The 15,409-nt window shown below is 45.9% G+C and overlaps 1 protein-coding gene across 1 annotated transcript in view; it reads right to left on the minus strand.

Annotated features, from left to right (window-relative positions):
- The window catches only part of LOC126271925 (potassium/sodium hyperpolarization-activated cyclic nucleotide-gated channel 2), a 2,360,296-nt gene that overhangs the window by 1,843,026 nt on the left and 501,861 nt on the right, over nt 1-15,409 (minus strand). The window contains exon 3 of the mRNA XM_049974334.1: nt 1,798-1,881. Coding sequence (XP_049830291.1) covers nt 1,798-1,881 — 84 coding nt within the window. The remainder of the gene's footprint in view (nt 1-1,797; nt 1,882-15,409) is intronic.

Genomic DNA, 15,409 nt, shown 5'->3' on the forward strand with positions numbered 1-15,409 from the left:
TCGTTCGAGCGTCATTCACGTTACTGTGAGTGTTAGAGCAACATGGTTCAGTACACGTTTGTAGAATACACCGACATGGTATTTATGAATGCCGCAGGTCACGACACTGGAAGAAATTTATCAGGCCCGTTCTCCGCAACGTCTGACTCCGTCGCACATCATTTTCGCCACAATTACGCAACGCCTTCGAGAAAGGGTACCTTCACCGTCAGCAAACGTGATTGTCCGACTCAAAGAAGGCAGTAGACACCCAAATTGGAGGAGGTCGTGCTGCATCACGTTGAAAAGAACCCGCCACCGAGTACACGAGTAGTTGGAAATTTTGGAAATTTGTTGTGAGTTCCTATGGGATCAAACTGCTGAGGTCATTAGTCCCTAGGGTTACAAACGTAAACTAACTTACGCTAACGACAACAGCCCGAGGGAGGACTCGAACCTTCGACGGTGGAAGCCGCGCGAACTGTGGCAAAGGACCGTGGCAATGGGCAGTTGCTTTGGCTATTAATGAGTGGAATTGTCAAACAAGTGATGTACTGGGTTGTCCGATAGCTGAAAACGCCGGAGCGGTAGCTTAGCGTGTTCGGTCAGAGGGTTAGCTGCCCTCTGTAATTAAAAAAAAACTGATTTAATGGATCAACGACGAACTGAAACGGGTGTCTTGCGACGTCCGCCACGCGCAGATGCAACGAACGGAAACGAAGAAAATTAGATTTTTAAAAAATGGTCAGCGTGACGGGCTGCCATCCTAAGGGGCCCGGGTTCGATTTCCGGATGGGTCGGGGATTTTCTCCGCTCAGGCACTGGGTGTTGTGTTGTATTCATCATCATTTCATCCCCATCCGGCGCGCAGATCATCCAATGTGGCGTCGAATGTAATAAGACCTACACCAAATCGACCGGATATGGCCCACAAGAGGCTTCCCGCCCACTGACGCCAAACGCTCGTTTCCATTTTTTGTACTGTATTACGGCTAATCAATTACTTGTAAAAGTGGTCTCGTTACCAACATGTTTTTAAATGGTTTTATCACGGAAACGATACATTCCCCGACTTGCATTCCCAGTCAGAATGTTACCTACTCAACCACAAGTTCTAGAATTTTGCAACGGAAATTTTCGAACACACTATAAAAATGTTCAAATGTGTGTGAAATCCTATGGGACGTAACTGCGAAGGTCATCAGTGCCTAAGCTTACACATTACTTAACCTAAATTATCCTAAAGACAAACACACACACACCCATGTCCAAGGGAGGACTCGAACCTCTGCCGGGACCAGCCGCATTCCATGACTGCAGCGCCTGAGACCGCTCGACTAATCCCGCGCGGCGAACACACTATAGATACAGTTGTGATTTTGTAGAAGTCGATGTACATACAATTGTTTGTTCCTTCATATCAGATGATACTGACGACGAGCTATAAACCCGAAAACCGGTTTATGTAAATAAACATTTGTAGTGCAGCTCAAGGTGTATAAAAGATGTCCTTTAATAACCTTATTAATGTTGCTGGAGTGTACGTAAGATATAGCGTATAGTATTAGTGCGCTAATTTTTATCATTTTTGAATGCCGTTCTGTTTCACCTGAAAAAAATCTTTTTTTTCGGTTTACCAAGTAGTCTTACGGGTTAATAAAAGCCCTGACATCCTTGGGTTGAGAATTCGAAAATAAACAAAGCTCCATATTACATGTATTTTGCTCGTGCAATCTGTAGACATTCACGATACACAGGTGTTGGCGCTGCAGCAGCGGACGGTACCTGAGCCAAGGCGACGCTGCGGCAAGTACTCACCATCGGGCGATCTGGCGGTTGAACGGGTGATAGACGAACTGTACAGAGGCCGTGGCTGACGCGGGGTTCGAGCCGGCAGTTTTCCTGCAACACAAAGCACAAGCTAGAAGTCGCTCCGTACAGTTTTTGGGCTCATCATGGATACAGCCAATCCTCAACAGGCACAAATTGTTTCTTCCCAGCACTAGTTACTAAAGGAGTTGGTACACTACTGGCCATTAAAATTGCCACACCACGAGGATGACGTGCTACAGACGCGAAATTTAACCGATAGGAATAAGATACTGTGATATGCAACTGATTAGCTTTTCAGAGCATTCACACAAGGTTGGCGACACCTACAACGTGCTGACATGAGTTTCCAACCGACTTCTCATACACAAACAGCAGTTGACTGGCGTTGCCTGGTGCAACGTTGTTGTGATGCCTCGTGTAAGGAGGATAAATGCGTACCATCACGTTTCCGACTTTGATAAAAGTCGGATTGTATCCTATCGCGATTGCGGTTTATCGTATCGTGACATTGCTGCTCGCGTTGGTCCAGATCCAATGACTGTTAGCAGAACTTGGAATCGCTGGGTTCAGGAGGGTAATACGGAACGCCGTGCTGGATCCCAACGGCCTCGTATCATTAGCTGTAGCGATGACAGGCATCTTATCCGCATGGCTGTAACGGATCGTGCAGCCACGTTTCGATCCCTGAGTCAACTGATGGGGACGTTTGCAAGACAACAACCATCTGCACGAACAGTTCGACGGCGTCTGCAGCAGCATGGTCTATCAGCTCGGAGACCATGGCTGCGGCTACCCTTGACGCTTCATCACAGACAGGAGAACCTGCGATGGTGTACTCAACGACGAACCAGGGTGCACTAATGGCAAAACGTCATTTTTTCGGATGAATCCAGGTTCTGTTTACAGAATCATGATGGCCGCATCCACTTTGGTGACATCGCGGTGAACGTACATTGGAAGCGTGTATTCTTCATCGCCATACTGGAGTATCATCCCGTGTGATGGTATGGGGTGCCATTGGTTACACGTCTCGGTCACTTATTGTTCGCATTGACGGCACTTTGAACAGTGTACGTTACATTTCAGATGTGTTACGACGCGTGGCTCTAACCTTCATTCGATCCCTGCGAAACCCTACATTTCAGTACGATAATGCACGACTGCATGTTGCAGGTCCTGTACGGGCCTTTCTGGATACAGAAAATGTTCAACTGCTGCCCTGGCCAGCACATTCTGCAGATCTCTCACCAATTTAAAACGTCTGGTCAATGGTCGTCGAGCAACTGGCTCGTCACCATACGCCAGTCACTACTCTTGATGCACTGTGGTATAGTGTTGAAGCTGCATGGGCAGCTGTACCTGTACACGCCATACAAGCTCTGTTTTACTCAATGCCCAGGCTTATCAAGGCCGTTATCACGGCCAGAGGTGGTTGTTCTGGGTACTGATTTCAAAGAATACCCATTTATCTTCTGCATTTCTTCTTGGTATAGCAATTTTAATGGCCACTAGTGTATAAATGTACATATAAAGAAACTTGAACCAGGTGTTGGTGACGCATCAGGACAGTAGCAAGTTACCTATTTAGCTTCCTCTGTGTGATTTTATGATTTAATTCTTAACTCAGTAGTTCTAGGATGGGTATGCATGTGAATATAGTGTGCGAACGCAGGAGGAGCTGGATGCAGTTCGCGAACAGCTGAAGACGCTTTTCTCTGGTATGATCCATCTTTGGCCCTCTGGCTCGAGGTATAGGGACGGTGAGGATGTGGTGCGTTGCATGGGACACCTCAGGTGTCGTTTGTTTTAGCCTTGATTTCTGTTGCCGTGGCACCTTGCACTGTTTACAACGCGATGGATCCGCCGCCACCGCTGAGCGAGTGGAGGGTAGTCATGCCTTCGCATCACCAGAGACTGACTGTGAATGGGGAGGCTTACCACCTGACCTCGCCCATTCACACTGTGGGTACACATGTAGCCACTCCATCAGCAGGGTCTGAGCAGGCACACGAGGTGAAGAGCTCCAGTGTTAGGTGCTTTATGGAGCCCCCTAAGGAAATAGCATCCAGGGGCGGAAAGAAATCTGCTGTGCGCTTGGTCTGCCTGCCAGCGACATCATCCGAGATATGAAGGAGGTCCTGCCTGTGGATATCGAGCGTGCAGTGTGCAGTCGTCTGCAAGCAGTGGCTCACATTGGCACCAACGATGCATGTCGCATGGGTTCTGAGGCCAACCTCAGCTCATACTTGCAGCTGCTGGAAGTGGCGAAGACTGCTGACCGCAAGGATGGGGTGCAAGCAGAGCTCACAATTTGCAACATCGGTCCCAGAACTGATTGGGATGCTTTGGTAAGGAGCCAGATGGAGAGTCTCAACCAAAGGCACCATCATTTCTGTGACGGTCTTGGCTGCCGTGGATGTGCATTACGGGGTGGAGAATCGCAGGACTCCTCTGGATAGGTCAGGGGTCCACTACACAGAGGAAGCAGTTACCTGGGTAGTAGAGTGCGTGCAGAGGCAATGTGGGCGTTTTTTACGCTAAGTGGTTGGTTGAGATCCTTTGATGAAGACACGCCATATGATACACAGATAGCGAAATAAGACAGAGACGAAAGTAAAATCACTTCAACTGTCAAAATTTTATTATCGGAACCGACAGCTGGCTCAAACCTGGTGCAGAAACTTCTGTAGTATTTAGCCAGGCATAGGACGTATATCTAAAAGACAGATTAGACTCTTGAGGAAGGGGAGTGCTTACTACAGTCGACACAAATATTGTGTCCATCGAGTTGGAAACTAAATCTAACTGTGAAATTATCTGCATGTGAGTAACAAGCCTAGGTGAAATAACATTAATTATCGAATGTTTTAACCAGCCACCTGATGCTGCCGTGACAATTTTACTATAATTCAAAGAAAATCTACGTTTAGCAGCGAGGTAATACCCAAATCATGCAATACTAGTTGGAGACGATTTTAAACCACTGAGTGTAGACTTTAACCTCTATGGATTTATTTCAGCTGGTACGAGCAGACAATCTTGTGAAGTAGTTTTGAACACGTCTTCCAAAAACTGTATTGAGCAGCTAGTTTGGCAGCTCACACACAATGGGAATTTTTTAGTCCTTGTAGCTACAGACGGGGCTCACCTTTTCGACGGTGTCAGTACAGAGACAGCAAATAGTGATCATGATATCATCATAGCAGCGCTGGTTGCTAAGGAAGGCGAGGAGAGTATTTCTGCTGGAAAGAGCAGATAATCAGCTGTGAGCACCACACTTAGACGCTGAGTGGACATCATTTAGTTGCATTATGATGGATATACAGGAATTATGGGAAACATTTAAAATGGTTGGAAATCGCGCTAGGGAGTAGAGTGTGTCGAGCAAGTGGGTTGAGAACAGAATTTTCTGTATTTTAATAACGTAATTAATAAGAAAACTTGGAAAATTCTGAGATAGAGGAGACTGTTGCACTCTCGGTTCAAAAAATTACGAGCAAATTCCGACAGCCAAAAGTTCTAGGAATTCCCTCGTTTCTGAAAAGATCGATGCGCAAAATATATAACAATTTACACAATCATGCCTTAACGAAAGAGCTTGCCGAGAACCCGAGAAAGTTCTGGCCCTACTTAAAATCGCTAAACCGGATGGATCACACAGTTATAGAAAATCCTAGCATAGAGAAGCAACTGAAAGAGTTGAAAACAAATAAATCACAAGGCTCGGATGGAATCCCAATTCGGTTTTACAGAGATTACTCTGCGGCATTGGCCTCTTACTTAGCTTGCATTTATCGCGGTTCTCTGATCCACACTAAGTCTTAAGAGACTGGAAAAAGTACACGCGACTAATGTACATAAGAAGCGTAAAAGAACCGACCCGCAATATTACTAACCAACATTCTCAACATCGGTTTGCTGCAAACATCTTGAACACATTCTGAGTTCAAATATAAGAAATTTCCCTGAGAGGGAATAGCTTCTGCCTACAAATAACCTCTAATTTAGAAACTGTCGCTAGTGCAAAACTTAGCTTGCCTTTTCTCCCATGATATCCTGCCAACAATAGATGGAAGCCAACAGATGGAGTCCACATTCCTAGATTTTGGGAGAGCGTTTGACGCGGTAACGCACTGCAGTCTACTAACGAAGGACCAAACATACTGGTTAGATTCCCACAAATGCGAGTGGCTCGATAAATTATTCAATAATAGAACCCAGTTCGTTGCGGTAGTTCATCAGAGGCAAGGATGTCACCAGGAGTGCACCAGGGTAGTGTGGTAGAACCGCTCTTACACTCTGTACATATAAATAACCCGACGGACAGGGTGAGGGCAATCGGTAGCTTTTTGCTGATGATTCTGCGATGAACGGGAAGATATCGTCGTTAAGTGACTCTAGGAGGATACAGGATTACTTAGACAACATTTTTAGTTGGTATAATGAATGGCAGCTTGTTCAATATGTTGAAAAAAGATCCCGTAAATATCGAATACAGCATTAGTGGCCTGTTGCTTGACACACTCACGTCCGACCTAGGCGTAACGTTGCAAAGCGGTATGAAATAGAACGACCACTTGAGGTCGGCAATAGCGAAGACGAATAATTAACTTCAGTTTATTAGGAGGATGTTAGGAAAGTTTAGCTCATCTGTAGAGCAGACGTGTATAGGCCAATAGTCCGACTCATTATTGGTGTTGATCAAGTGTTTCGGATCCGCACCGAGGCGGATTAAAGGAGGATTTCGAAGCAATTCAGAAGCGTGCTTCTAGATTTTTTACCAGTAGGTTCGATAATTATGCATTAAGGAAACGCTTCGTGAACTTAAATGAGAATCCCTGGAGGAAAGACGATGTTCTTTTCAAAAAATACTACTGAGAAAATTTTGAGAATCGCCGTTTGAAGCTGACTGAAACATTATTCTACTGCCGCTAACGTACATTTCGCGTAAGATCCACGAAAATAAGAGGAATGAGGGCTCATACAGAGGCATCTAGACAGCCGTTTCCCTCTCGCTCTCTTTGAGAGTGAAACAGTAAAGAAAGTTAGTATTGATGGTACAAGGTACCCCCACCATGAGCCATATGGTGGTTTGCGGAGTATGTATGTTGATGTAGATGTTAATGTAACTATTACCGACCCTGAAAATGCGGTGTGTTTGTGTGGATGCTATTCTCTTTTCATTAAACGTGTGTATATCCATATATCTGTATATAAGGTGAACCGTTTATTTTGAGGATTCCGAATACATTTTTGTCCTGGATGCAAAACAAAAATGTGGCAAGCAAATGTTGTTTATGTACCAGCGGGATATTAACCAGTAAGATTGCCTTTCTCGAAACTTTATTTGTTCATTACGAAGATGTCAAGAGTAGTTCATCTTTCAGATAGCAGCCTATATTAATTCGGTTATCCACTTCCTATTTCAAGACCTGTTCAAAAATGTATCACGTATTCACGTAAACAAAACACTTAGCTTAATAAGAAATAGAAACGGGGATTTTAATACTGTTTTGTAATTTAACTTGTCCTGTTTGAAAAAAAAAAATGTTCAAATGGCTCTAAGCACTATGGGACTTAACATCTGAGGTCATCAGTCCCCTAGACTTAGAACTGCTTAAACCTAACCAACCTACGTCCATGCCCGAGGCAGGATTCGAACCTGCGACCGTAGCAGCAGCGCGGTTGGAGACTGAAGCGCCTAGAACCGCTCGGCTACAGCGTCCGGCACCTGTTTGAGCCAGTGTAGACGGAAAACAACTTATCGTATGGGTTATGTTATGTTAACCGGGTCTAACATTCTGCGTGGTTTCTGTTTGTTCTACGTCGTGTCTCCCTACCACTTTCGCGCAACGACGCTCTGAGCGTGTTTTTTAGGGAATTGCCTAGTTTGAACCTGGGACCTGTTGCTGGTAAAGAGACGCCAGACCACACATGACATGTAGAGCTTAGAAGAGTTCAGTGAGACTAGCGATGATATAACCAAATACTAAATGATTTCCGCGTCAGCTCCACTGCACTCCCTGTAAGAGAATCTTAATACTAACTAAATTTAGTGGAAGGGGTTCAAGGCCTCCCTATTTTTAGTTAGCTGGTAAAATAACGTCGAAAAAGCAGTTAAGTTTACCATTGGAAATTTTATTCTACTCACAAAACATTGTTTATAAATTGCACTATTGATAAAAGGAGATGTTTTAATACAGGATGGTAAAAACCAACTGCGTTCAACAAAAATGTGAACGAATATTCCCTGAATGGGTTTCTAAGTTCTACAGTGGATCGAAGGATGACCTATGCTATATCACATCTATAATCTAAGTTTAAATTGAGTTTCACAAAAGAGAAAACTATCAAAGTGGTCTACAGTGACCCTCAGTTATCTTTAATTACTTATCTATCTTGTCGAAAATTACAGTGGCTGATGTGGCTTCTTAATAATTATATAACAGAAAAATCATCGCGTTTCAGATTCTTACGTCAAGTGGCAAATGTGAACACCATGAGATTTAATTGACTATCGACACTAGTATTACGTAGTGAAGCTTTATGCGCTGTTATGCGGCATCGCGTGCGTTCATTACCTTGTCGGTGGTTAGTCAGGGGACGGCGGCCGGCGCAGCTCCATACAGCTGGCCCTCTCGGAAGCAACTCTTTCGTAACTTCACCTTAGTACAATTTACCGAAGTTGGTTTTAAAAAATCTGTCTGCCTGTGTTTTCATCTGACCAATCACGGTCTCAATGTTAACCTTAAGCTCCGCCTACAAAAATTCTGTCTATCCAATGAGAAACGTTCTTCTTTTTGTGGTGGGGCAATGTTTTTAAAGTTTTCAAAGTAACAGAGACGCGAAAAAGTCTCATGCTAAAACTTGCGGTTTATGTGGCCCTTTTAGTGCTATCGTAAGACGTATACTGTTCTTCTGGAGGGCTCTAGCTTTTAACATGGGCTGGGGGGGGGGGGGGGGGGGGGTGGTGGTCCTGGTGGTTACCTGGCGACGTTGGTGTCCGTCCCTTATCGTAGGGCCTTCTAGCTTAACACGGTTCTGCTCTCGGGTTCTATTCTCGTTTCTCCCCTCGGAATTGCGTCTGTCTCACGGTGGGAAGGTATGACATGCATTTAGGCATTCTTGTGTTAGTCTGTAGCATTCCATTTTCTCACTCGTTACTCGTATTACTTTGGTTAATTTAATGTCACGGTTTCCGCGGAGCTATGTGACATGCTACTGGTTTGCTTATCATGTCAGGGTTTTCATTACACGGGGACCTCGAAACGGTGGAGAGTCTCCGTCCCCGCCGCTGCCGCAGTGGTCCGCAAGCCCACGACGACTACCGCAGTCCACTTCACCCCTCCGCCACCCCACACAGAACCCAGGGTTATTGTGCGGTTCGGCCCGAACATCTCACACCAGACGAGTGTAACCCCTATGTTTTCGTGGTAGAGTAATGGTGGGTACGCATACGTGGAGAACTTGCTTGCGCAGCAATTGCCGACGTAGTGTAGCTAAGGCGTAATAAGAGGAACCAGCCCGAATTGGCCGAGACAGGTGGAAAGCAGCCTAAAATCCATCCACAGACTGCCCGGCTTACCGGACCTCGACACAAATCCGCCGGGTGGATTCATGCCGGGGACCAGCGCTCCTCCCCGCGCTGAAAGCTGTGCGTTAGACCTCACGGCCAAGCGCAGGTACTGGTAAGGTGACGTAGGACTGAAACACAAATATCAACGACCGAAGACGTACCAGATGAACAGCACACGTTACTGTGATCTACACTCCTGGAAATGGAAAAAAGAACACATTGACACCGGTGTGTCAGACCCACCATACTTGCTCAGGACACTGCGAGAGGGCTGTACAAGCAATGATCACACGCACGGCACAGCGGACACACCAGGAACCGCGGTGTTGGCCGTCGAATGGCGCTAGCTGCGCAGCATTTGTGCACCGCCGCCGTCAGTGTCAGCCAGTTTGCCGTGGCATACGGAGCTCCATCGCAGTCATTAACACAGGTAGCATGCCGCGACAGCGTGGACGTGAACCGTATGTGCAGTTGACGGACTTTGAGCGAGGGCATATAGTGGGCATGCGGGAGGCCGGGTGGACGTACCGCCGAATTGCTCAACACGTGGGGCGTGAGGTCTCCACAGAACATCGATGTTGTCGCCAGTGGTCGGCGGAAGGTGCACGTGCCCGTCGACCTGGGACTGGACCGCAGCGACGCACGGATGCATGCTAAGACCGTAGGATCCTACGCAGTGCCGTAGGGGACCGCACCGCCACTTCCCAGCAAATTAGGGACACTGTTGCTCCTGGGGTATCGGCGAGGACCATTCGCAACCGTCTCCATGAACCTGGGCTACGGTCCCGCACACCGTTAGGCCGTCTTCCGCTCACGCCCCAACATCGTGCAGCCCGCCTCCAGTGGTGTCGCGACAGGCGTGAATGGAGGGACGAATGGAGACGTATCGTCTTCAGCGATGAGAGTCGCTTCTGCCTTGGTGCCAATGATGGTCGTATGCGTGTTTGGCGCCGTGCAGGTGAGCGCCACAATCAGGACTGCATATGACCGAGGCACACAGGGCCAACACCTGGCATCATGGTGTGGGGAGTGATCTCCTACACTGGCCGTACACCTCTGGTGATCGTCGAGGGGACATTGAATAGTGCACGGTACATCCAAACCGTCATCGAACCCATCGTTCTACCATTCCTAGACCGGCAAGGGAACTTGCTGTTCCAACAGGACAATGCACGTCCGCATGTATCCCGTGCCACCCAACGTGCTCTAGAAGGTGTAAGTAAACTACCCTGGCCAGCAAGATCTCCGGATCTGTCCCCAATTGAGCATGTTTGGGACTGGATGAAGCGTCGTCTCACGCGGTCTGCACGTCCAGCACGAACGCTGGTCCTACTGAGGCGCCAAGTGGAAATGGCATGGCAAGCCGTTCCACAGGACTACATCCAGCATCTCTACGATCGTCTCCATGGGAGAATAGCAGCCTGCATTGCTGCGAAATGTGGATATACACTGTACTAGTGCCGACATTGTGCATGCTCTGTTGCCTGTGTCTATGTGCCTGTGGTTCTGTCAGTGTGATCATGTGATGTATCTGACCCCAGGAATGTGTCAATAAAGTTTCCCCATCCTGGGACAATGAATTCACGGTGTTCTTATTTCAATTTCCAGGAGTGTATTACGCCAACATACGATTCCTGATCTATGGGAGAAAGGAAGTTTGGACTCATTTGTTGAGATTCAGGATGGATTTGCACCTCATTTTTCTACTGCAGTTACATTTGGACAAAACCGAATCATTTGCCGATTGTTGCAAACTGTGAGGCCACCAAAATCTTTAGATTTGCACGTGTGCGATTTCTTGCTGTAGAGTCACCTGGAGGACAGGGTTCATCAAAGGGACACTAACACACGTTGGTGGTTGAAGATAGGGATAGCGAGGAAAGTAGCAAAAATTCCACCTGGAATGTTTCAGACAACATTAGAGCAATCTTTAGTGCCGTTCTAGGTTGTCGTGGATGCAGATGATCGTCACAATGATCAACGTTTGTAACTTAGAATGTAAATATGGTGCAAATTAACAAATTTTACCCTCTCGCGTGGAAATTTACATGTAATTTCTTTCAACAATTTGTGTGTTATTTCTCTTCTGCATCTCCTTACAAATGTGTCAGCAAGTTTTTATTGTTCTACGCTCACTCGTTTTTCATGGAGGCCCTTCCAAGTAGAGCACTTTAATTTTAATCACCGTGCATTGTAATCCATTGTGGGAACGAAAGGAGTAGAATATTCAAAGGTGCTGATATTGGCGACTATGGACAGTGATACACCGGTCCACGTATTTGATAAAGAATTCATCCCTGCTCCCAGTACCGCCTGACGAAGTGAATTACAAGCGACTGCGACGTGTTCCTACATGTTCCGTACGGGTGATGCAGTATCGCGATAGACAACGTCTTTTATGAGTCCCCTAAAATATGGAAGTCCAGAAGAGTTACTTCAGCAGCTAAGCAGGTCAATTCACTGATACTCCACGGCCAGTCCATCGGGTAGGATGCCTTAGCCCAAGATCACGTCGTGCAAGCAAGGCGTTATGTGCTGGACATCAATCTTCTCGGTACCACCTAAGTATTTTGGTTCTTAGAGCCACTTTATCCAGACGACGAAGAAGAATTCGTACGAGAAAGCTTGTTTGTTCCTTGTCGTTCAGGTTACCATTGATGAAACAAGCGCCAGTAATTGTTGTACCATACACTAACTATCCACTGACGCTGATGCCCCAGCCCTTTAATTGTAAGCTATCGCCGGTTTTTGCTGGACCAATCTTCTTTGTATTTACCTGTCCTTTTTGTTCTAGAAGGAACGTTCATCAGTAAGAAGAACACTGGAGCAGAATTTCCGATTGGCGAGGATTTGCTGCTGTGTGCACTGACAGAACTGTACACGCTGGATTTATATCGCGTGCAATTCTTGGTCTAATAAGGATGGAATGTGTTCTTCACAGGATTTTCTGTAGATATTCACTGCATAGATAGCTACACCCATTTTCAAGAACAGTAAAGAAAAAATAATGATGATTCAGCTTTTAATTAACTACTCCCTTTACTGCTCACAATATATCATTTAAAAGTACTGCAGTTGAAAGACGTACGTTTATTTGAGTAAGTCTCTCCTTATAGTATATCTTATCAAGTGTATACTGCAGGCTTCCAAATAAAATAATGAAATGATGTTGTGGCCCTCAAGTACGTACCCTCAGACTCAAAGTTGAAATATTAGAAGTTTTGGCTGGTTTCGTTGTCTAGGGTCTGGAATACGTGGTTGACGCATTTCAAGCCAAATACTGCTAAGTCTACAGTATACAATATGAACATACACATGAATCGAATGTTCGAATGTTCCTATCACTCGGTAATTGCGAATGTAACGTAGAAATTGAAAAATCAAAGATTGCAATAAATAAAATCCGCAGGTACTATCTTAACGACTATAACGATGATTACGGCAGTAGAAGTACTTGTGAGAATGTGGTGTGTTTCTGCAAAACACTTATTGGTGTCGATGGTCCAGCAATTGAATAAAATATAAGTTGAATAACAGGGAAATAATAGATTCATACTTCACGTAATTAGTTACGAACGGCAACATAGCTCGGGAGATATTCACTTCTAAACGCATACTAAGTCTTCACTGTAGAATCCTCGGAAATCTAATAAGTTCAGAAGTCCGCACTCGGAAGTATTTCTACCTCGACCACGCGCAAACCGCTCCACACTCCAAGTCCCTCTCGCGACAATGCGTCCCTTGCGCCGTACTGTCCCGGACTCTCCCCTATCCTCTCCCGTACTCCTCTCCTATCCAGTCTCCTCATTCACGAGCACTTTGATTGGCTAGAGCGCTCCCACCATGTCTTCAAGCCAATGCACATTCACAAACATACTGAAACACATTAGAAATACTGGATTTACATTTAAATAACTTGAACTTAAATAAATATTCCTACAGCTGGACCATAAACACGCTCTAACATACATTATTAAATACATAAACAAATCAAAAAAACATATATCAAAGGAATAGCAAGCAAAAGTATGTCAGTAGCCTAATGTCTCAGTGCTTTCTAAAACAGTAAATATTTGACCAATTTCTTCATGAATATTATATATCGGATATAAACAAAGACATAGATGACTAAACATATTTATAAGCATGCTGCTGCCGTTTTCTCGTGTAACTGGGGAGAACTTATCGATAGTAGTGGCCGTGCGGTTCTAGGCGCTGCAGTCCGGAACCGTGGGACTGCTACCGTCACAGGTTGGAAGCCTGCCTCGGGCATGGATGTATGTGCTGTCCTCAGGTTTAAGTAGTTCTAAGTCTAGCGGACTGATGACCTAAGATGTTAAGTCCCATAGTGCTCAGAGCCATCTGAACCAGTAACCCGCGACTTTGGCCTCCAATAACTCATGTACTATTCAAGTTACATGCCTGTAATTTATACCAATTTAGGTTTACACTAACAGCTTTCTAAAGACATGTCGATCGACGCAATCGGATGAACCATTTAGATTTTCGAAATTCGTTGCTGGGTGTCACTTGTATAATTTAGTCAGATAGTAAACTTTAAACTAACTAGAATCTGATAACACCATCTGAATCGTTGTGGCAATGTACATGTTTCTTTTCGAGGTATCATGATTCATCTGGCTAATGTTAATTTCTATACGAACTGTGAAATATCTGCCATTGAGGTTTCACAAAGTCCGCCATCTTTGGCACTCTCGGCGTGTCTCCTTCATCGACACAACGTCACCGTGGAATTCCCAGCCACGCGGCTGGACCACGCGCTGGAGCTACCCCTCATGCTCAGCTAACTTTCGACATCACGTGGTTGCTGTCGGGCCGCGGCCCGCTGAGAGACTCCCGCGCGTCCACGTCAACTCCGAATATTTTTTCAGGGCACCACAACTCGCCCGTTACCTCACAATACGGAATTTTATCATTTTTATGTGCCTTCGTTATCTTTTCCTATTCGGACCAATGCCTATGAGTAGTGATCTGCGCGGTATGTGTTTTTCTTAACCTTAATTTTCCCTTTGTGACTGGTAGCCTTTAATTCGTAAATTCACAGAGCGAACTTGCACAGTGGTTAGAACACTGGACTCGCATTCTGGAGGATGACGGTTCAAACGCGCGTCTGGGCCTCCTGATTTAGGTTTTCCATGATTTCCGCAAATCAATTCAGGTAAATGCCGGGGTCGTTCCTTTGAAAGAGCACGGCCGATTTCCTTCCACATCTTACCCTAATCCGAGCTTGTGCTCTCTCTCCAATGACATTGTTGTCGAAGGGATGTTAAACACTAATCCCCCCCTTCTTATCCTCCTCCTCCTCCTCCACCTACTACTCTTGATCCTCTTTCGTAAACACATTCTGTATTGCATGAAATCCATTCTGTTAGTTTGACTCTGAGCTAAGGCGAATTTTCTGCTCTCTCCGAGTTTGGAAACAGAGGGTGAACAGTTGGAACGCACAGGGAATTAGCACGGGGGAGGATCAAAGAAAAAGGGAAGACATGGTGGCTGAGGATCCCAGCGCTCTGGGTCTTGGCGTACGTGACTTGGAGCGCGTTGGTGGAACGACCATTTCCACGAAATTTTTGGACAAGTGTTCCCATCCGTTGTTGGAAGTGTATGATAGACGATTTGAGTTCTTTCTAGAGAATCTCTCAGTTAAAACGAAAGAATAAGGAATACGCAGGGCGCGCTTTTGATGCGAGGTAATTAGATCGTCGCGTTGTGCCCGGAAGTTAGGCCCGTGGTTGGCTGGAATGTGCGCCAAAAAATGCTTCCTCTCAGGGTATCGAGAAGCGAAAGGTGGGCAGTTGAATACGGGGCGGGCTACAGTCTGGACGTGTTGGAGATGTTCCTGGACGGTGGGGACGTGCCGTTCAGCTGAACCACGAGGCAGCAACAATGATGAGGCTGAATGCGACTACCTGCTAGCGTACTGCTAGCTACGTCGCCATCATCATAGCTTGTTCGTAGTCTTGGTGGATGCTGCGTAGTCCTACAAACATGGCGAATGTG

The sequence above is a fragment of the Schistocerca gregaria genome, chromosome 5 (assembly GCF_023897955.1).
Source record: "Schistocerca gregaria isolate iqSchGreg1 chromosome 5, iqSchGreg1.2, whole genome shotgun sequence".
NCBI classification, from domain to species: domain Eukaryota; kingdom Metazoa; phylum Arthropoda; class Insecta; order Orthoptera; family Acrididae; genus Schistocerca; species Schistocerca gregaria.